We start from the raw sequence: 23534 nt of genomic DNA, 5'->3' as shown, positions 1-23534 counted from the left end.
AGTAGAAAGAAAAGTAGTATTGATCAACCAAAAACACCCTAAATGAGCTCATCCAACTTTATTTACAGATTAAGCTTGAAGAGCATTTATCAGAAAAGCAGCCAAATGTAACTCTAATGGATCTGAAACACAAGCAGGACAAGCTGTTACTATGACAACTTGTTGTTTACTTCGTAAACACGGCCTTTTGTAATACTGGGATCACAAAACCAATGAAAAATACAGATTGCAGAACATTTTCAGGAAAATTTATTGGGTTACATGAAAAACACAACGTCTGGGAGAAAAACAACTATGGACACCAGAATATATGGGATATGATTCCTCAGCAGGAATAAGGAAGCTAGTCAGAGTTGATGGAAAGGTGGAGGAAATTAAATATGCTGGAGGCAAAAAAAGACTTGTGGAGTGGAGCGAAGGGTCATCTTCTAGCATGATGACGACACTAGAAATGTTATAGAAAACACAACGTATAAGAATGAGCAAAAACGTCTCTAGGAGACTCAAAAGGGCTTAAAAAATGTAACAGCAGCAAAAGGTTTTTCTTTTTTTTTTATTTGCTGAGCCATGTATTATTTTCTTTGCAATGCTTTGCACTTATTTTTAGCCTTTTGCATAAAATTCAAAAGAATAAAAGTGAACTTCCATGTGTAAAATGTAAAAAAAAAAATTGTAGATCTCTTTACATGCTAGTAACGGGTTGGACCCCCTTTTGCCTTCAGAACTGCCTCAATTCTTCGTGGCATAGATTCAACAAGGTGCTGGAAGCATTCCTCAGGGAGTTTGGTCCATATTGACATGATGGCATCACACAGTTGCCGCAGATTTGTCGGCTGCACATCCATGATGCGAATCTCCCGTTCCACCACTTCCCAAAGATGCTTTATTGGATTGAGATCTGGTGACTGTGGAGGCCATTTGAGTACAGTGAACTCATTGTCATGTTCAAGAAACCAGCCTGAGATGATTCCAGCTTTATGACATGGCGCATTATCCTGCTGAAAGTAGCCATCAGAAGTTGGGTACATTGTGGTCATAAAGGGATGGACATGGTCAGCAACAATACTCAGGTAGGCTTTGGCGTTGCAACGATGCTCAATTGGTACCAAGGGACCCAAAGAGTGCCAAGAAAATATTCCCCACACCATGACACCACCACCACCAGCCTGAACCGTTGATACAAGGCAGGATGGATCCATGCTTTCATGTTGTAGACGCCAAATTCTGACCCTACCATCCGAATGTCGCAGCAGAAATCGAGACTCATCAGACCAGGCAACGTTTTTCCAATCTTCTATTGTCCAATTTCGATGAGCTTGTGCAAATTGTAGCCTCAGTTTCCTGTTCTTAGCTGAAAGGAGTGGCACCCGGTGTGGTCTTCTGCTGCTGTAGCCCATCTGCCTCAAAGTTCATCGTACTGTGCGTTCAGAGATGCCCTTCTGCCCACCTTGGTTGTAACGGATGGTTATTTGAGTCACTGTTGCCCTTCTATCAGCTCGAACCAGTCTGGCCATTCTCCTCTGGCATCAACAATGCATTTCCGCCCACAGAACTGCCGCTCACTGGATGTTTTTTTTTTTTTGGACCATTCTCTGTAAACCCTAGAGATGGTTGTGGGTGAAAATCCCAGTAGATCAGCAGTTTCTGAAATACTCAGACCAGCCCTTCTGGCACCAACAATCATGCCACGTTCAAAGTCACTCAAATCACCTTTCTTCCCCATATTGATGCTCGGTTTGAACTGCAGGAGATTGTCTTGACCATGTCTACATGCCTAAATGCACTGAGTTGCCGCCATGTGATTGGCTGCTTAGAGATTAAGTGTTAACGAGCAGTTGGACAGGTGTACCTAATGAAGTGGCCGGTGAGTGTATATATAAAACACCTAAAATGCAGAATCAAAAGAGTCTTCAGCACTCCTGCAAAGCCAAACCACATTAACAGATCACTATCCTGCTGTTGCTGCTGCTGTGCAAGGCATCATATCTCCACATTAAAATCATCCACTTGTTCACCTACCAAAATAAAAGCTCAGAACCGACACTGGGTTTCTTTTAAGTCAATCAGTGGACTATAGAAGACAGCAGCTCATTATTCAACCATGTGACTTTTTTTTATTGCTGCAAGAGATTATCACCACCTCTCACCAAACTCCCTCTGGCAAGTGGACCCAAGCATACCATCTGTCGTACTGGCAGGGAGCATCACTGTTCTGCTGATCAAAATCTGCTCTAATATTCAAAGAGGTTTCAAAATGGTTCCATCGCATTTTTAAATAATAACTGCATGTTCACTTTTATTCAAAATGTATATTTTTGCTTTAAAAAGTATTTCTGATTGATTAAACGAAACCTGCTGGTAGCATTTCATAATGCTGCTCCGGCAAACATATAGACAACAACTTGCTTGATCTTCAATACAATTTTAATAGAGAAAAAGCAAAATGAAAACCTCTTGTCCAACATTTTAAAATAGGTTTATGGTCTTTATTCTATTTTATTTCAGCTGAAAAATTCAAAGCAATTTCTGCAGCCCTTTAAGCTCCATCTCCCAAGTGATGGAGCAATACACACTTAAGTGAGAGAAAAAAATGTCCTGGATGTGGAGCTGCCATGTTCCCGTTCTCTAAATCACCCTGAAAGCACTGACATTTCTTTCAGCTCCCACAGGACGAGGTGTTAGATAGAAACGAAGAAAGAAATGGGACATAAAGAGATACTTACTTGCTGGGAGCTACTGTGGGTAACTAGCTGCTTTCTTTCCCTTTCCAGAAACGAATAGAAGGAGAATAGAGCTCCAACACTTTTGTTTCAAATGACTTATTTCTCCTAGGGTGCTGAGGAAATGTTTAAAAATGTATGTCTTTGCCAGGTGGAAATGTCAAAGCTAAGAGCAATGTGTTGTCTTTCTGCTATTAGTGAGCTCCTTTTGGGTTTTCATGCTTGTTTTCAGCAAGGTTTTGGAGCCCTTGGCATCTCGTCAAATGCATCAACTGGAGTGTGTTGATTCCTCCCTAGGTGCCTCAGTCTGAGCTCCTCCCTAAAGTCATAGCTAAAGAGGCTGGGGTCTTTGGTGCAGAGGTGAGCGTAAGCCTCTGATAAAGCCTTTATATGCGGTATGGTGAGCTCGGTGGGGCGCAGGACGGGGTCTACATCTGCCTTCTGCATCATCTGCTGAGTCAGCTCCAAACGGCACGCCTCTGGAAACAGCTTTCTGCAGAGATAGGATGGTGCAAATACCCACATTTAGCTGGCTTTGATATCTAAATGACCATGTAGGATTAAGGCATTTAAAAATTTTGACGGAAAGAAATTGTCCACCAGCTAAACTTGATTGAAATCACACCAAGAGCAGCTCATAAAATATTAACTTCTCTCAGGGCTAAAGACTGTACCTAATAAAACTATCCAGACTCGATTTAGAAGGCATAATTACTGACGTCCCAAAATCTTCTAAAACACTGGCATATGCTGAACTTTCTATGAATTTTTTTCAATTTTGGGTGTATGCATAGAGTATTCATAACGAGACCAGAACTTATGTCCAACCACAGCCTAACTTATGCATAACCGACGGCAGCGTAATATCCACTAAATGATGCACAATCCAGTGTCCTGTGGGGGCAGCGATGCGATGTCCTGCATAAAAGGATGTATTTGATTAACCTAGCTGTTGTTTACCGCTCACCAAAAAAAAAAGAAAGGTTTGCAGTCACTGCAGATTTAGCGTCATGTCTGCTAGGAAGTTTGTTGGCCGTGGGCGTGAACACAGGGAGGATCCATCACACTCACCTTCTGGCTCACTCTATGATAGGATGAAGTCTGGAGGAGAACTGATGGTTTCCTCCTATGAATCCCCTTTTATATCAAAATGCTCTCAATACGCCATTATACAGTAGCTATGAGTTAAAAACACGTTCAGCGGTTATCTGGAACACGTCAAATACGTTGATCCTCGTTGGAGATAAATTCTTGATAAGTGGGTAAATTATACAGAAGTCACCAGTGGTGGTTCTAGACATAATTTACCAGGGGGCTGGATGGGGCCGCTGTTTTTTTGGGGGGGTATAGAACTAAAAAAATAACACACACATAACAAACACACACAAAAAACCTAGGACAAGAGTGTTATTATAAATGAGCCATAAAGCCCAGGTTGCACACTTCTGATCTAACAGATAAAAGCTGTAAAAATTTCTCAGCACAGGTGAAGCTAAAGCTGCTTGCAATTTTTAAATAATTGTTAAAGTAAATAGTTCAGCCAAAATATTAAATTGGTGCACGGTACAAATAGAAGTCTCTTCTTTCATCATTAGAAACTGATTTAGTTACACTGCAAAAACAGATCTAAAAAAGGTAATTATTCTAAACATAATTGCATCTGCTAAATGCATCAATTTTGTTGTCTGTGTTTTCAGTACAGGGCCCATAAAAGGGGCCAGGACTAGTTCTACAGGGGCCCAGGCCCCTGTTGGCCCCTGTCTAGAACCACCTCTGCAAGTTACTCATAGGTTTTGGATAAGCTAGACGCTACAGCTTATGAGTAACTTACACTTAACGTATGTCAACGATCAAATAACTTACCTATAAATTATGCCCCATGTACAGCAAATGCTGGGAAATTTTGAGCATGCTCAAAAGTTTTCGATATACTTGTCATATGTGGACGTGTGCAAGTGTGCTTCAGCATGCTCATAAAATCTACAAAACGTACCCATAACTTATCCATCGTATGCCAGCGTTTTTGCAAGATTTTTCATACGTCAGCCTAGCGATGCACGATATTGGGATTTTGGCCGATATCCGATATGCCGATATTTTAAAACTCATGTAGCTGATAACAGATATCGATACTGATGTTAAAGCTGGACAAAAATACGTAGTCATTGAAAATAGCAGTTTTGTTATCCATTTCTGACACTTATAATATACTCAAATATATTTCCATATGCGGATATCAAATTGATTTTTAAAAACGCGGTATCGATCTATTTTACTTTCAAAATCTCGTGAAATTTCATCGTTCTGTTACAAACTCTCGTGATATTTAGCAAATTCTTGTGAGATTTTGTTAGTAAAATAGATCAATATCGCGTCAATATATCAACATATAAAAATATGGCAAAATTTCGTGAATTTTCGGGGGATTTCGTAGCATAACGATGGCATATAGCAATATTTCATTAGTAAAAGAGATTTATATGGTGTTTTTAAATGGCAATATATCAGCATATGAAGATATTGTGATATTTTAATCTCTCAATATTTTTTCCCTTTTCCCGTTTTTAAGTCTGTAAAAAAGAAGTTTTTGAGGAAGAAGAAGAAGTAGTATTTTATTTAATTTTTTAGACTTCAGAAACTCAGAAGCTGATCAAATATCGGGTTAAATATATTGGGGGGGTGGCCGATGTCCGATATTCAGTTTTAAGGTCGATACAGGCCGATACCGATAGAGGGCTGATTATTTCGTGCATCCCTACGTCAGCCCTATGCTGGCTAAATCGTTGAGCTGTGACGGGGGCTTTAGCCAGAGCTAAAACCTGGGGAACGACTGAAGAGCTTTTTTACGCATATGACTGAACAAATGTTTCAGTCGTAAGCTGGCATACACTAATAAACTTGAAGTTGTTGTTGCAGGGGTGGTTCAGCAAAGCATTGATTCCGGAGATCTTAATACAAACATATGCAACAGTTTATCGTCATGTACTACTCTGTGTTGGTGGATCAGGTAGATTCCCAATGATAGATATAATAGTGCAAAAAATGCATGTGTGAATTATCTGCAGGCACTAGTCGACTCTGTCAACAATCTCAGAAAAACATGCATAAAAACCTATTTGAATTTGAGTTATTCTAACACACTGTAACACATTAAATCATTTACTTTTGAGAATTTTTGAAAATTTTCATTTATGTTCATCGGTCCGCTAGAAAACATTAGCCACTTTCAGACTCCCTAAAGACCCTTTTAAGGTTCATCGGTTCTGAAAGCTGCCTCTCAAATTCGATGCGGCTGCCGCCAACCTACAGCTCTTACATAAAACACTCTGCCTCGTCTTCCTGTGCCACCTCAGTGACTCATAATTACTGATCCCTTCCACACAGCCTGGCTCCTTTTGTTATCCGGGCCTACATACTCTTCCCCAACAAGCACGGGGGCGATGGGCAACCATGGCATGCATGTGGCTGAGTGGGCCTGTTGCTGCTGGTTGTTAAACTGAGCTCTGAAGTTGCTTTAATGTTCAGGGTTTGGTAACAGAGAGGCTGCATTGTCAGGAATCTGTATGCATAAATGGAAAAAAAGTCAATCAAATTCCAGGCTAATTAATGATGGGAAGAGACACCGCTGTCAGGGCGCAGAATGAAAAATGCAGACAGAATGATAGATGAGGACGTGGCGGAGGCCTTGTGAGGTCCGTCAAGTGTGAGAGTTGTGCTTACTCTACTCCTTTATGGCAGTGCTTCCGGCGAAACTGGAAAACGTTCCTGACGACTTTTTCCACCAGCTTGAAGGGCTGTTGAATCTGAGGCTTGACCAGAGGGGTGAAGTGAACTACTCCCACGTCCACCTACACACACACAAAAACAGTGAGAGGAAATCAGCAGAGACCTTAAAATGGATTGCAGAAGGAGTGCTGAGTGAAGTGTTGGTGGTGGGGGAGGGGAAGGATTGGTGCATGAAATCACAGACAGGTGCGATTGGAGAGGAGAATACGGAGTGTAGAGAAGAATGGTGCAGAGATAGACTACCTGATGAATGACCTGAGGGGGAAAGCAGAAAACAAAGAGACAATGAGAGTGATCAAGTCTCTGTGCAGAAACAAAAAGAGGAGGAGGAGGAATAAGATGACGCAGCATGGCTGCCTGGCAGGTTGGGTCCAGTTGCCACAGTAACATCTGTGAGATGAACCAAAGAAAGTCGGCTTCCCTCCGCTGAAATTTCTGGGAATTTTTACAGAACCACAAGCCGGACTCCCTATTATCGACCACATCCACTGAGTGGATCAGAACACCTTTAAAGGGGTTATAGGACGAAAAAACGATTACGATAGTTCAGTGGGTGAAATGGACGTACAGAGGAGTTCAAACCCCATCACACTTCCTGTCGCTGCAAATCTCACAATTCTAAACACCATAAAACGGATGAATCCAAACAAAGGCCCGAATTGACGTGAATTCTGGGTTGTTCCTGATTTGGTTCTGGCCTTTACTTTTGTCACGCAACGAAATTGACATATAGACCACTGGTTCACTGGCCCAAGAACTTAAATAGAGGCAGATGTAAGACACTAGTTTAGCTGTTCAGCCTACAGCTGGGTTTACTTCTACAAGAATTACAAAGCAGGCAGTTTCTCTATTGAAAATGAGCAATAAATAAGCATTTTACCGAAGACAGCTTTCAAAACCTTGGACAGTTCAAAGCAGGATATGCTAAACTTCTTTTACTGAAACGAGGGGCTGTTCCAACAGTAAGGCCATCACAACTGCAAGCTGGAAGTATGATTTTGTCACTAAGCTGTTGATAGCAATGCTAGCATATCTATGGTAACCAGATATGGGGGGGAGGGGCTGCTGACTGGACCGGACCAGTCATCAGCTCCGGGTCTGGTCTGAACGGGGTAGCACCGGGCCACGGTTATCGTCGTATGGCTTCTTTGGTTAGCCTGCAATACCCCATACCTGTCTATGTCTCTGTTCCCTCTGTTCCCTCTGTTCCCCTGTAATGGGGTGGGGGGTGTGCTGATAGCGGGAAGGGATTAACTCAATTGCTGCATTGAAGGTTTTTTAAATCTGAGTCCAACCCCGCTGTATAAAGTTATTTTTTTTTTTTTACATAGATGGCTTCTCTCACGCCCGGTCAAACCAGCCATCTTGTTTGCCCCAAATGTGAACATTCAGGTCCTGAAAAGAATGTTCTTTGTCCATAAGGTGTAGATGTACTGCAGAGTCTTGTCCCGAGGAGGTCGCTCTTCTTTGTTGGGCCATGCGTCTGTGGAGAGGTTGTTTGGTTTCTCCAATATAAAGATCAGAGCATTCCTCACTGCATTGAGCTGCATACACCTCTCCGCCCATATTTGGTTTAGGGGTTTTGTCTTTAGGACGCACTAGCCTCTGTTTAAGGGTTTTGTTTGGTTTGAAATGTATTGGGATTTTGTGTTTGGAGAAAATCCTCTCACGTTTTTCAGCGACTCCAGCAACATATGGGATGGTGCCGTTTTTGCGTTTAATATCCTCACTGTCTTGTACTGCTGCGTGCCTTTTGGATTTTCTTGCTGTTTTTTTGTTGTTGTTTTTTTTTGTTTTTTTAAAGAAAAAGAGCTGGAGTTCATGCAGGTTTTTAAAAGTTACCACATATTTTCATAATTATGTCTAAGTTTTGGCCATACCACTTTCATTAGTTTGTCGTATACCACTGAAGCTCTTGTGTCTTGTAGCATATTAAAGGTTTTCATCCAGCGGGAAGGTAAAGTTTCAACCAGTCTCAAGCCTTTAGCTGTCTCCCATCTCATTTTTAACCAGCATTGAGCAGAGGGAAAAAACCTCCACAGCATGATGCTGCCACCATCGTGTTTTACAGCAGGGAGTAAAGCAAAAGGGGATATAGTGTTTGTTTTCATCTGCCCATAGCTTTTAGCATGTAGGCAGAAAAAATGTATACATGCATTGAATGGCTGTATTTATACTAGGGCTGCAACTAACTATTTTTTTGCTTATCGATTAATCTCTCAATTATTTCTTTTCAATTAATCGACTCATTTTCGGATAGCAAAAGGTTCTTTAAAGAAGTTTTTTATAGATTTAAACCAGGCAAAACTAGAATGTTTCTACTAGAGGAGTTCTGGATAGAGTATATTCACAGATGAAAAAGTTTTTTGTTTTTTTTATCTTAAATACAAATTATATATATATATATATTTCTTTTTACAATTTTGGTATAATTACTGCTCTAAGTGAGTTGCTCTTTCAGCTAAAGGTATGGTTAGTCTCTATACTCCAGTTAACAATTAAGCAATTACTAAATTACTTTACTATTATTTCAATAATCGATTAATCATGATTAATAGTTTCATCCCTAATTTTTACTGAGATTAGCTTGAACATGTGGATTCATTCATAGTTTTAACTTCCTTCTGAACACAAGTTATTTAGAGGTATCAGATTTAAAGGGGGTGAGTACCTATGTAGACGGCAATGTTCAGATTTGTTGTTTTTTTGGCAAACATTTTTGACTCCACTTTATTTTCTTCTTTTTTCATCGTTTTGCCCAACCTTTTGTTGTTACTATAATATAAATAAATAATATACATTTGCATTAAAACAAGAACAAAAAAAAAACAGCGTGGCAGTAATGTTGTCACCAAATGCGATGAAGAGTTCAAAGGTTAAATACTTTTTTTAAAGCACCATACGTGTTTAGTGGTTGACTTTTTGGACGGTGCTCATGCACTGATATAAAAAACAAACAAACAGAAGCGGTTAAATGTTATATTAGCTCTTTCTAGGTGAAAATAAAAAGGAGAAAATTATTCCTTTTAAATCATCTATTCTCATTAATCTGTAACAGAATTAAACAATACCTCATCTCCGTTCAGATAAGATGCATTTACATATTTTCTTTCCCCACCTATAATATACCCAACATTTAGAGGCAACCAATCACATATAAATGAACATGCAGGAATATATATAAAGACATTTTTTGGGATGCAGCTGAGCGGTGAATCACATCCGGCGGAAATTTGTACTGCAGCAGGACTTCATCCAGAAAAAGGAAAATTCATTGCACCAAAGGACATAATCAAAAAGACAAAATCAGAAAGAAACTTTTGTCCAGAGCTGATACTTTGACTTTACATAGATGTAGTAAATGAAATATGTATAATGACTCTCATCTTTTTCTTATATTTAGTTGCTTTTTTTGTTACTTAAATTCAACTGCTCCATTTCCTCTTTCTCCTCCACAGACATTCCAGCCATGTTTGAACTACAGTTTAAGCACCAGAGGTAGGAAACCCAGCTCCTCTTTCACACACCTGATCCTTGCTGCGTCAGTTTTCGGCTGACATTACACCATGTTGAAGGAACTCTTCCAGACTCAGAAAACTCTGCTTGTTACAAATGGGAAGTTAAGACTTATAAAAATTACTCTCACAACCTATTTTCCATATCTAATACTCCAATTCAAATTATTCATTTAATCAGAAAGAAAAGGAAAGAAATCTGAAAACATCTTAAAAGGTCTCCTAAATATCTATTTAAACCATTGAAATCCACTCATATTAAGACCTTAGTGGACACTGCTAAATTAGGATGATAATCTACTTAATAAAGCTGAACAGCTGGTTGTCAGACTCCCTGCATTTAGTTCCAGTCTTGTTTCTTTGCTAAGACAGCGCTGATGCTAATAGAAAAAGAACATTTTGAGGAGCGTGGCAATAGGATTCCATGGGGACATATTCACAGCATTAGTCACAGGAATAATAATAATGCAACCCTCTGCTTATAGATCATTTTTGGCTTTAAGTTCCTGTCCAGACTCTAAAAGGGTTTTAATAAAGTAAAACAAACATAATCATGTTTATAAATTCATTCCTGTCTGAACTGATTATCATAATGTGGGATTTTTTTTTTCCATGTTGAAGGAAAAAACTTGAGAAATGCATGTGAAAGGAGGAGGGGTTATAAATGGCACTGCTACTGCAGTTTGAGGGCAAACATTACAGCAAATCAAACATTATGCTGAGGACGAACCCCACATCCAACTCCTACTTTAAGGAGGTAAAATAAAAGGACGCCTAATTCTGCTCAGACTTCCTGGTGTGAATGCAGGCCCTGCAGAGCTCCTCATGCACCCTTCCTGCTTGTATTTCTGGATTGTGACTCACTCATTCGCAGCTGCCTCTGCTTTGGGCTTGAGGCTGGTTTCGATAATTAGGGGAGGAACGCTAAAGTGGTCCAAGGGCATGCAGAGGGTCCCTAATGAAAGTTTGAATTACCCTCCTTCTCTTTGAATAGAAGTAGCATTTGGAGAGGTGCTTTTAGACTGCAGCAGTGTCTCTCATCATATGTATAGATCACTGTGCATCCCAGAGATGGCTGGCTGTGGCTGCTGAACTTCCTGCTGCAGTGGTGTTTAATGGGCCGGCAGCAGTGGGGGACCGACTGTCTCCACAGCCCTAAAGACTGCACTACTATAGTGAGCAGGATGCTCTAAAGTCTACAGTTCAGCAGCAGATTGCTTGACAAGGATACAAAGAAGGATTTTTAAGTTGTAAAGTCATGCAGCTGGTAGATAAATCTATGGTTTTACCTCCGATGTTGACTGTTTGTCATATCAAGACTAAATGATGACTCCAGGGATTCCCTATTGTGATTGATAACCCTTTCAGTTCACCATTTATATAAAGGCTGTGCAGTAGACAACATCAAGGGCATCGATGGCCACGGCTGCATCCTTCTATTTTCATAAGGAGGACGGATTTATCAGACTGTCACATTAACATCTCAAGAATTTGATCAGGATTTCACACCCAGATCTCAAAATTTCGGTCTTCCAGTTATGCAAGATCTGCCTACCTAAGGAAGTGGGAAGATAGAATAAAATGGAGTTGCTTTAAGTCACTCTCAGTCGGAATAATTAGGCCATTTATATTCCACATTTTATGATTTAGGAGAGGAGCAAACGGAAAAAGTCGATATTGGGTCTATACCGGCAGCAGCATTTCACCCATCAGCTTGTCCAAGTCACTTTGCTGCTGTGATTTATGTACGGCCTTGCTACATGGCACGACTAGGTAGCACCACTGTAATATATCCCACCGGCTGCCATTAATTCCTCCCAGATAACCCCAACATGCAAGGGGACTCCACCTTAAATCATATGCAGTCACCTGGACCCTCTGCAGGAAGGGATAATACACACTCATTACTTAGGCATTAAGGTAGTTTGGATTTTAAGCTTAAAGGATTATGCAACATGCAACTTCAGTGTTGTTGCTTTTATTTTAATACAAGTGTTGGACACACAAGAGCCAATATAATTTAAATAAAAAGAGGATTAAGTGACTCGGAACATGGAATGGTTGTTGGTGGCTGGCATACTGGTCTGAATATTAAGGAAACTTACACACTACCATCTTTCAGGCTCATAAAAAATGGCCTGAAAAAGAAAAAAAAAATCTGGTGGGTGGGAGCTGTGTTGGAAAAAAATACATGCACCAAGACAGAATACTCTAATCTAAAAGTTGAGCATGGAGAGTGCACTCTATTCCAATGGCTGCCTCACTGGAATGGAATCAGCTAAATCCATAGACAGAAATTTGCAATGTTTCCAACACCTTTTTGACTCTATCCCATGTAAAGCATTAAGGCACTTCTGAAGGGAAGAATTGGAAAAACCCAGTAGCGGTGAGGTCCACTAGTCACCTTTCTTTCTTTTATCAGCCAATAGGATACTGGATAAAGAGTTTTTCTAAAATGCCAGGCCATCCAACATGTTTGGGTTTATAGCAGCGGGAAAGCTAATCAGGAAAAATGGAATATGATGCGAGGAGGAGATTAACACTTTTTCAACTGATTTAGAAAAAACTGCTTTCCTATGATGATCTGATAAAACCAATCCTCAGTCCTAACAAGAACCGGAAACTACTGGGACACCAGTGTCATTAGACCTAGAAATTATTGGCTGTGTCCAAGTGTCCGCCCTAACCAATATATAAGGTAATAAATAATGCTTAGGCCCATTTAAGATGAGTGTCCGAATGTCTAGTGGATGAAAAAGTAGGGGACTCGAAATTACCCACAATGCACCTTCAAAAGTATTGGTCATCCACGGTCATTAGATGAGTAGATATATCCTGGAATGCTTTGCGAGGACAGCTCTCCTCGCAAAGCATCACGGGATTAGTTGTTAAAGGGGCCCGCTGTTGCCACAGACTGTAGCTACCCGACAGCGGTGACAAATAACGATGGCCCAGGCACCATGCGCGGGATGTGGAGTTATGTGACCAACAGGGAACAAAAAGCAGTGATCATCTTTATGAACAATCAGTTAACAGGTTTGCCTGCTGTGCAAATAAAGTAAAGTAGCTCGCAGCAGCAACCCAGACTGACAGCAGCTCATTGGCTAATTTGTATCACGTGCAGCCTGGTGCTGGACGCTCCGGAGGGCTTTACCGTATTAACAGGAGAACCGGCGCAAGTGAAGTTAGACACTGTCGTCGGACATCATGCGGGAATTTATAAAGGTTTTAAATCAGGTTGGGTCATGATTGGTCAGCAGGTGGGTCCTGATCCGGACCCTGCTCAGCAAATCCGTGACCTCTGATCTAAAGAGCCACTTGTGTATCTAGAAACCGTCCTGGGAACTTGGACCCATAAGATTAATGCTAACATTAAACGTCTGGAATAGCCCAACAAAATATACAGACTATGCTTTAAAGGTTGGTCTGTGGCAGGAAAGCATCCAGTATAAACAGGCTTTGCCATTATTGATGAGAGGAGAGATCAGTGATTTAAAGGGACCAGAACTAAAGCTGGACCTTGCTGAGGACAGAGCCTTTGGTTTCTTGCAGCTTTCTGGGAGCAGTTTATCCAAATATTAGCAGGGGTTAAAACCTGTTTAATCATACATTTAAATGCCAAATATACAGTAGTGTGCTTTTTATGCTGATGTTGGCTGTATGTAAACTTTTGACTGACTTCCATCTCCAGCCTTTGCTGCCATTTCCAAGACCGACGAACTTTCTGAGCTTGTTTAACAAACCAGGCTCCTACTTTTGACTTCTTCTACAGTGCTTAGAAGAGACAGCAAATGTAAACCACAGAAGCATTCCCTGATGTCAGACATTTTTATAAGGGTTATGTAAAAATCTTATTAAAATGTAAGAATATGTATTTATTCATCATTCTCTGGCTTTAATTGGTTTAACAATAAGTTCTAAGGAAAAAAACTTCAAACGTTCAAACAAACGTTTGCTTCTGATCTTATTTTCCCCTAATTAATCTGATTAACCCTCATTAATTCCTTCTAACAATAAAAAGCTTGCTGTAAAAAGAAAGTAGTATTTCTTTCTCGCTACAATATGGGAAAATTCTGCCTCCAACTCCCACATCTACATCTGTCCACTGGTAAAGACCTTTTTTTTCCACCACTTGGGAACAAAACTTTGAGAAGCATATTAAAATTTTAACATATTACCATATTTCCTGTCTGACCTTCCCAAAGCTCAGCAGGGAACTCCATTACTCCAGCTTTGCACTATGATTCTCCAGCTCCTTTTCCTCCTATTTTTACCTCTGATGCTTCTTTCCCTGTGAGTTCTTGCCCGATGGGGTGTGAGCAGTAATTTGTCATGTCCCTCTAAGCGTAACCAAGATGAGATGGCAGGGCCCCTTTGGCACCACCTGAACCACCAGCACTTTTGCTTACATAATGCAAGGTACCGACTAGGAGAAGAAGGGTGATGGAAGAAAGCTCTATCATAGATGGAAATATATGAGAGAGAAGCTCACAGAACGTGAAACCCAAGCTTCGAGAGCTGCATTACTCATGACAGTTTCTTAAGCGGACAGCCTCTATTACATCAGTAGAAAAAGACGTCCTCTTGAAGGCAAATAAGGCAGCAGTTTCAGAGGAGAACAAGCCCATGATGGTTGACGAGCAAGAAGAGGGAACGACTTTGACCCACGACCTGCATGGAGGACATTCCAGAATACCGCTTTGGTTTTCAACATGATCAGCTCCTTTGAGAGATGCTTTCATCAACCTTGCTCTGAAATATGGAATTTACTGCGCTGGAAAATGTTGACAGCATGGGAATAAAAGCTTAGGTGGAATATTTAGGAATGTTTCACACATTTTCTCCTTAGAAAGGTTTTTAACATACAGGTGCATACAGTAAATCATGATCATGTTTGCATACTTTCATTGCACATTCAATAAATCAAGGCAATTCTAACTGATTATGATGAATTAATGAAAATAAAATAATCAGCTGCCTTCCACAAAATGTGTTTGCCAAAAAAAGGCCATATGCTAGAAGATGCTGTGTGTTCAGAGGGCTGTAACAAGCCAGAAAGTTGAGGGTAGGAAAACTGTCATCCAACAGTGTACAAAAAAGCAGGTTGATGATCTTGAGAAGACAGTCAGCAAAGCCCAGTCGGGAGACTGAAAAATTAAACCTTCTGCTCTCCTGACAAGCTTCATCCAGGGTTCCTACAGTTCCCTGACATCCATTCATCCATTTTCCATCACACTTAATCCCAAGTGGGGTCACAAGAGGTGCTGGTGCCTATTTCCAGCTGTCTATGGGCGAGAGGCGGGGTCCACCCTGGACAGGTCGCCAGTCCATCGCAGGGCAACACAGAGCCAAACAGGATAAACAACCATTCATGCACGCACTCACACCTAAAGAGAATTTAGAGAAGCCAATTACCTAACAGTCATGGTTTTGGACTGTGGTAGGAAGCCGGAGTACCCGGAGAGAACCCACACATGCTCAGGGAGAACATGGAATCTCCATGCAGAAAGACCCTAGGCCGCGACCCCTTCTTGCTGCAAAGCAACAGCCCGTTCCCTGAAAAAGTATCCAGATTAATCATAAAGTTCTGTTAAAAATGTGGGTATTTGAATCTGTTGATTATTTTTGCAATTAACAGTTAAATAGCAAAATATGCATGATGGGAGCCTTTTTACAGACACTGAACCAGCTAAAACTACATACTTAATCTTTACAGAAAGATATTAGGTATATTTACAGAATCCAAAATGTTTATATTTATTTGCACAGTTTAGTACCATTGCTTCTTTGAGTGTGTTGTTCTATAAAAGCAGAGTGTGTTTCAAAGTCTGTATAACACAATTATTAATTACTATAAGATAAGTGGGTTATGATTTCAATACTGAATTGATTATAATGGATCCAACAAACTGTTTCAGGTCTACATATAAATGAGCAAAGTACAGATTTTTTTCGTTGTTTGTATTTTCCAGGAATATTAACATAACATAAGCTGAATCTGGACTTTAATTTGACTTTGTTATAAAGGGATGTTTCACAGCGTTTTCATCATCTAATCTACTTCAGTTCCATTTCAAAACGTGATGGTTATGATCAGTGTCTTTTAATCAGTTTGTGTTGTTAAACAAAAATACCAAAAATATCTAGTTAGGTAGAGGTTAAAAAAAACCTGTGAGATGGCCCTTTTCTATTATTTTTAAATGTGTATTTATATAGTGGTTTCTCATTCATGTCCTAGAAAAACCAAAATAGTAAGGGACTAAATATTTTAGTCAAGTTGCTTCATATTAAACATAAAGAACATCACAAAATTAGAACAAATACAGTAGTATTGCTTTACAACATTTTTCCATTATACACCATGGATATTAATGGAGCTATGAGTAGCTATTAGCTAGTCTATTGCCTATCACTCAGCCTGACAGCAAACTGCTATGAGTTTTTTACCCAAAATCATGAACAGAAATAGAGCATTGAACTATAAATCACTCTATGCATAAGGAATCTATGCATAAAGTGAATGAAATAAACTAACTTTTTATTAATATTCTACCTCAGTGAGATGCACCAGTATGTGAGTTTTGAAAACGGACTTGGACCTCTTCCTGCAAAAAAGGCTGTGTTGACAGCAACATCACAGCTATCAGACAACACCTTGCATCTAATCTGTGAACAAACCGTCCTTGCAAGACAACGAGCACGAAAACCAATTACGCAAGGGGGGAAAACATAAAAGAGGAAAATGCAAATTGATCGATAAAGCCCCTTTGTGTGGGTAAAAGGGCCTGTTGCCGGCCCTGGCTGTGCCTCAGAACCATCCAGCAGAAAAAGCTTGAGAGCTCTGCTGTGAGGCGATAAAACAAAGGGGACCACACTCAGCCTGCAACATCTTCACACATCACAGCCTCACACATCCGCACTCTCTGGGTGTATGTCAACCGCATTTTGCTCTTCTCCCCTTCCACTTTTTCTCTCCTTTCATCCACTCCCTGGACAATCCATTTTATTTATTCATCCCGCTCCCAAAAGAACAACACAGCATCAGCACTTAGGATCTCATCTGATACGAAGAGAAACGTTACACATGCCAGGCTGGATGTAGCGAATCTGAGGGAAAATTTCTCATCCTGCCACAGCGGGTATCCCATGAGGAGTTCTTGGAATGTAGAGCTGCTGAAGGTCGACTGTTTGCAGCATCCCGTATGTTGGCCAGATCTCATTTGGAGAAAAAAACGTCTTTTGAGGGTTGTTTAAAAAACAAATGTGTGGGGTAGACATCTGATTAAAACAAACAGATCAATACTTTAACCAAATCAGCAAGTTGTTTATGCAAATTAAACATCATTGCCTTAAATGGCCAAGCTCCATCTTATATCTGATATGATTGTTCCTTATGTTCCTTAAAGAGCACTTCGCTCTCGAAATCTGCAGGATTAGTAGTGATTCCTAGAATTTCTAAAAGTAGAATGGGAGGCAGATCTTTTAGTTATCAGGCTCCTCTCCTGTGGAACCAACTACCAGTTTTAGTCTGTGAGGCAGACACCCTGTCTACTTTTAAGGGTAGGCTTAAAACTTTCCTTTTTGATAAAGCTTATAGTTAGAGTGGCTCAGGTCATCCTGAGCTATCTCTATAGTTATGCTGCTATAGGCTTAGACTTCTGCACGACATAGTTAACCCTATTTCATCATTCTGATTCATATTATCTCTATTCTCCCACTCTGCAGAATCTGTCAGTTCAATCTCTGACGTTCTGCTCTCTCTGCTTTTTATTATAGTAGCTTCACCTCACCTGTTTCTCTGACTGTGACTGTCTGGATGTGCTCTCTTCAACCTCTGACATGGGACCTGGCTTGGAGCTCGTCTGCCTGGCTGTGTGTTTCCTGGATGGGGCTGTCTTTTACGGTTCTTCTTCTGTCTCCTTGAGCCCCAGTCGGCCTCGGCAGATGGCCGATCACACTGAGCCTGGTTTTTGCTGGAGGTTTCTTCCTGTTAAAAGGGAGTTTTTCCTCTCCAGTATCACTACAAGCATGCTTAGTGTGAGGGATTGCATTCGAGTAAATGCATGCAATCAACTGGTTTTCCTAAGATAGAAAACTTTGAATCAATTTGACTGTATGAACTGGTGAAGTGTAAAGTGCCATGAGATGACATGTGTTGTGAATTGGTACTATATAAATAAATTCAATTGCGACCAAAAGCCAATCACCTTGCATTAGATGAGGAACTATCAGGATCATTAATCCTCTCTTACCCCCCGTCTATCTATAGTCTCATGTCTTGTCATTCACAGATCAACCCCATCCAAGCCCCTCCCCATGTGAAAAAAAGAAAGACGGTAGCAGCTGTGGGTTTTAGCCTCCTGCTGACTGATGAAGATAATGCTCTGGGGAAGGTCAGTTTGGGAAACATGCTGCTCTGGCCTCTCTGCTGGCATGTAAACAGAAAACAGATCACAGAATAAGAGGCTAGTGACGTGGATTTAATCTTAAAACTTGACAGTAGTGGTCTTCTCTGTTTAAATTTGATCAGCCTCCCTGCAATTTATATTATCATGAGTTTATCTTTGCCACTTCTTACCTTGTAACAGCAGAATTATGATTACTGCAGTTCAATCTAAGAGTTTGGTTTGTAATATGGTTGTTTGCCAAAGTATTCATGCCTCTTTAACGTGAACAATTTGTTAAGTTACATTCACACATTTCAATGCAGTTTATTGGGATTTTTTTTTTTAGGTTTTTATGGCACTAGGGGCTCATTTATTCTAAAGCATCTTGAGATAAAATGTGTTGTAAATTGGCACTATATAAATAAACTGAATTTAATTGAATTAAATTTATTGTTAAGTGGGGTGACAGGAATCGGGGTATTAAGGGCTGGTTATCCTCCCGCAGTGGTGTTCCACAGTGAGCTAGTTGCAGATATTTTTGATTTATGCCCAATATTAAAGCGTGGTCTGCATTATGTTATTCCACGCCACAACGCAAGAGGGCCAATCACAAACTAGGTGGTGAGGAAGTGGGGACAAGTTTGTGCGATACTGGAGGGACATGAGGGCAAAAAAGGGCGGAGATCAAGGTGGAAACAGGGTCCCAGCATTCTCGCGCACCTCGCTCTTCTAGCTGGTCCAACTTCACGAGTTGTTTTCCACAATGACGGTCATGAAACAAAACAAGCCGGTAAGATGTAGATTTGACCAATCAGAGGCCTCCCGTCTGCGGTCATCTACAATTTTGGAGAGGTGCAGCAGAGTGTCTGCGGCAGGGGTGGGGCACATTTGCGTTCACTGCGACACACACGCAGACGACCTGGTTTTTTAATATAAATCAGCTTTAAGAGAGGGGGAGAGACTTGTGGCAAAGGACCACATGCCGGATTCAAACCCGGTTCGGCCAAGTCAAGGACTAAGGCCTCCATACATGTGTCATGCGCCCTAACCACTGCGCAACCAAAGCACGCCCATTTATTGGAATTTAATGTAAAAAGCAAACAGCAAATAGTTGAGCATACCTGTAAAATTTAAAGCACAGGAATACTAGTCCTTCTCAAAATATTAGCATATTGTGATAAAGTTCATTACATTCCATAATTTAATGATAAAACCCCAATCATGAGTAAGACTGCCAACCTGACTGCTGTCCAGAAGGCCATCATTGACACCCTCAAGCAAGAGGGTATGACACAGAAAGATATTTCTGAACAAATAGATTGTTCCCAGAGTGCTGTATCAAGGCACCTTAGTGGGAAGTCTGTGTCACAACGAGAAGGGGTGACCGAACTATTGGGGAGAAGGGCCAATTCCAGACCTTGGGGGAACTGCGGAAGTAGTGGACTGAGTCTGGAGTAGAAACATCCAGAGCCACCGAGCACAGGCGTGTGCAGGAAATTGGCTACAGGTGCCGCATTCCCCAGGTCAGCTTTTCATGAGCTGTATGCCAAAATCATCCGTATTAAGACAATAAAAGAACTGAAATATTTCAGTTAGTCTGCAATGAATCTAAAATATATGAATGTTCACGTTTTATCATTACATTATGGAAAATAATGAACTTTATCATAATATGCTAATATTTTGAGAAGGCTCTGTAGGTTTTTATTTAAAAAAAAACTAAAGTGCAGCAAACATTTGTATTCATCTGTTCCCAAAGATCAAAACTGTAATCAATCAGCACTTTGTAAAGTTAGCTAGATGAAGCATGTGTGTCTTGCTTCATCATTCTTACAAATACTTACCAGCTTTGCTGTCCCTGTATCTGAAGAGTAAATAAATCCCACAGAATGACGCTGCCACTACTATGTTTCACTATGCAATTGTTACTTATAGGATGAGGGCATTATAGGTTTCCCTTTGCACTAAGCCTTATAAATTAATGCAAAAAAGCTTTGTTTATTACTGAACCATCAGGGACGAGCAAGGAGTGTTTTTTTTTATACCATTTAAAAATTTTACTTTAAAGAATTAACTTTATAATCATAAATGTAAGACAAGTTTGGATACATGAGTTTGTTTGAAATAAATATGTTTTATTTCCTGTTTGAAATTCGATCACAGACACAAATAATTAATAATAAACCAGAATTTTAACTATTTTAATATCAACTGTAAACTCTACATCATCACCTCTTAAGTTTGATCCGACAGCACTGCAGGCAGAGTTTTCTTTTTTTATTTCTAGGTTTGTGTAGAAAGTTCCCTTAGTTAAACATACACACACATGGTGTTCACAGAAACGTTAGTATCTTGGCTCAGAGCCCATATAAACCATTTCCAAAAACACCAAACAGTCAAATCGATAAGCAATTGAATTTAAAACCACAAAAAATGTCTGAGCTGCAACAGTTGCTTGCACTACCTCTCCAAGTGGCTCCAAATAAACAAAAACAACAAGTGACAGATCTGCTGAAAGCAGAGATCTCCCAGATTCCAAACATATAACCATCTACCCAGGATTTACTTATCCAGCACAAAAAAACAAACAAACAGGAAAACACCAAAATAAACACCCATGTTTGATGAGGATAACAATCTACAGCTTACTTTGCTCATACTTTATCCCCAAAGTCTTACATCCACCTCTGTACAGCCATGTTAGCCGAACCACCTCTCACTAAATTCCATTATTTTCTGTTTTTTATCCAGTAACAGGAAGTTGATAAAACAAAAGTAAACATTCTTCAGACAGGATATAAAGATGCATTGCTCAGAGACATGTAAACCTAGTGGATATAACTGGATTCCCCTGGCTTAGCAGATTTAAATGAGGGCTTCTTTGGTTAAACCTGCTAATATCGAGATGTACTCCTGCGTAATGGCCGTGTTCAGTTACAGTTTATTGCTGTTTTCATTGAAATTGTGTGAAGATTAATTTGGTGTATTTGGTAAGAAAAGCTTCACAAATGAGACATGTTAAAACGTTTCACTTAAGTAAAAAGAAAACGTTTACAATCTATTTTGGCTGAATGTACCAAAGTGTGCCAAAGGTAGCACCCATAAGCCCCATTTACACTAGCCTTTAGAAATGGTGCTGAGATCGGCCCGAGCATGATGACCGAGATAACTGTAAATGGCACATAACTGAACCAGTTACCACTGAAGCCAGGCACAACCGGTCTGAGCCAGACACAACCAGACACAACTCAACCGACCCAACATGATACTAGTTCACAAGTAGGGCTCGGCGCGGTTCAGTTCAGGCTCGGTTCTCAAATAACAAAAAGCACGTAAGCAGACCGCGTCATTTCTTTACACTCAGCCTCTAATCAATAAAGTCGTAGGGAAGCGGCTGTTCCAACTGTTACATTTTCAAATTCTCCCGAGCGGTGCACGACTTTACACAAGTGAATAAACTGAATGTGATTGGTCGATTATCAAGGAGGCAGGATTTTTGTAGAGGAAGGTTTGCAAGCAAGTTTGATGGCCGGTTTGTCGGAAGCATCTTGCTAACCAGTTAGCAACTTAGTGCTAGTAGATTCCCAATGGGAAGTTACATTGGAACCAAGTAGCACTAAATTGGTGACTTAGAAACAACACTGTCAAAGAATGCTATGGACAGCGGAAACATGCAAGAGGAGGAGAGTTTTGTGTCGGAGGTTGTGGATGAGTCTCCTCCGTCATACATTTTTTATATAGAGGAGGAAAGCGGGAACGAAGATGTGGTGGAAGAGGACGCCAGGGCGGCAGAAGCTTGGTTTGGTGTAGAAGACTTACGTGTTTGTTTTTACATGTTTCAGCCCTTGCCTCGCAACGCTGCCAGTTCTGTTAGCTCTACGCCTGGCGAAGACACAGACGTCCATCCTCGTGAACACTGGGATGGAACTCAATGGGAAAGGAAATTTTTCTTATTTCAACCGTTGCGTATATTAGCTGCGACATAAATCAAGATGCTATGACCGAAATAATTTGATTGACAGGTGACCGTTGATATATGATTGGCCGAATGTAGGTGTACAAGCTGATGTATAACTAACTGGCCTGCATAAGAACACCGAAAAGAAAACTCAGATTTTAAGACAAGTTTTTTTTAAAACAGAAATTTCTAACTTTTAGGACAATACACTCACTGGCCACTTTATTAGGTACCCCATGCTAGTAACAGGTTGGACCCCCTTTTGCCTTCAGAACTGCCTCAATTCTTCATGTTATAGATTCAACAAGGTGCTGGAAGCATTCCTCAGGGAGTTTGGTCCATATTGACATGATGGCGTCACACAGTTGCCGCAGATTTGTCGGCTGCACATCCATGATGCGAATCTCCCGTTCCACCACATCCCAAAGATGCTCTATTGGATTGAGATCTGGTGACTGTGGAGGCCATTTGAGTACAGTGAACTCATTGTCATGTTCAAGAAACCAGCCTGAGATGATTCCAGCTTTATGACATGGCGCGTTATCCTGCTGAAAGTAGCCATCAGAAGTTGGGTACATTGTGGTCATAAAGGGATGGACATGGTCAGCGACAATACTCAGAAAGGCTGTGGCGTTGCAACGATGCTCAATTGGTACCAAGGGGCCCAAAGAGTGCCAAGAAAATATTCTCCACACCATGACACCACCACCACCAGCCTGAACCGTTGATACAAGGCAGGATGGATCCATGCTTTCATGTTGTAGACGCCAAATTCTGACCCTACCATCCGAATGTCGCAGCAGAAATCGAGACTCATCAGACCAGGCAACGTTTTTCCAATCTTCTATTGACCAATTTCGATGAGCTTGTGCAAATTGTAGCCTCAGTTTCCTGTTCTTAGCTGAAAGGATTGGCACCCGGTGTGGTCTTCTGCTGCTGTAGCCCATCTGCCTCAAAGTTCGACGTACTGTGCGTTCAGAGATGCTCTTCTGTCCACCTTGGTTGTAACGGATGGTTATTTGAGTCACTGTTGCCCTTCTATCAGCTCGAACCAGTCTGGCCATTCTCCTCTGACCTCTGGCATCAACAAGGCATTTCCGCCCACAGAACTGCCGCTCACTGGATGTTTTTTCTTTTCCGGACCATTCTCTGTAAACCCTAGAGATGG

At 40.7% G+C, this 23534-nt stretch overlaps 1 protein-coding gene across 1 annotated transcript in view; it reads right to left on the bottom strand.

The window, feature by feature from the left end:
- Window positions 1–2056: 2056 nt before the first annotated feature.
- Window positions 2057–23534, bottom strand: part of tfb1m (transcription factor B1, mitochondrial) — a 54670-nt gene continuing 33192 nt past the window's right edge. Inside the window, exons 7-8 of the mRNA XM_038271592.1 lie at window positions 6441–6568; window positions 2057–3213 (exon numbers count right to left, since the gene is read on the bottom strand). Coding sequence (XP_038127520.1) covers window positions 2949–3213; window positions 6441–6568 — 393 coding nt within the window. The 3' untranslated portion in view covers window positions 2057–2948. The remainder of the gene's footprint in view (window positions 3214–6440; window positions 6569–23534) is intronic.

The sequence above is a fragment of the Cyprinodon tularosa genome, unplaced genomic scaffold (genome assembly GCF_016077235.1).
Source record: "Cyprinodon tularosa strain WSP-4 unplaced genomic scaffold, ASM1607723v1 ctg80, whole genome shotgun sequence".
NCBI lineage: Eukaryota > Metazoa > Chordata > Actinopteri > Cyprinodontiformes > Cyprinodontidae > Cyprinodon > Cyprinodon tularosa.
Note: the sequence above shows the minus strand (reverse complement) of the source record. Positions and strands in the feature narration are given on the sequence as shown.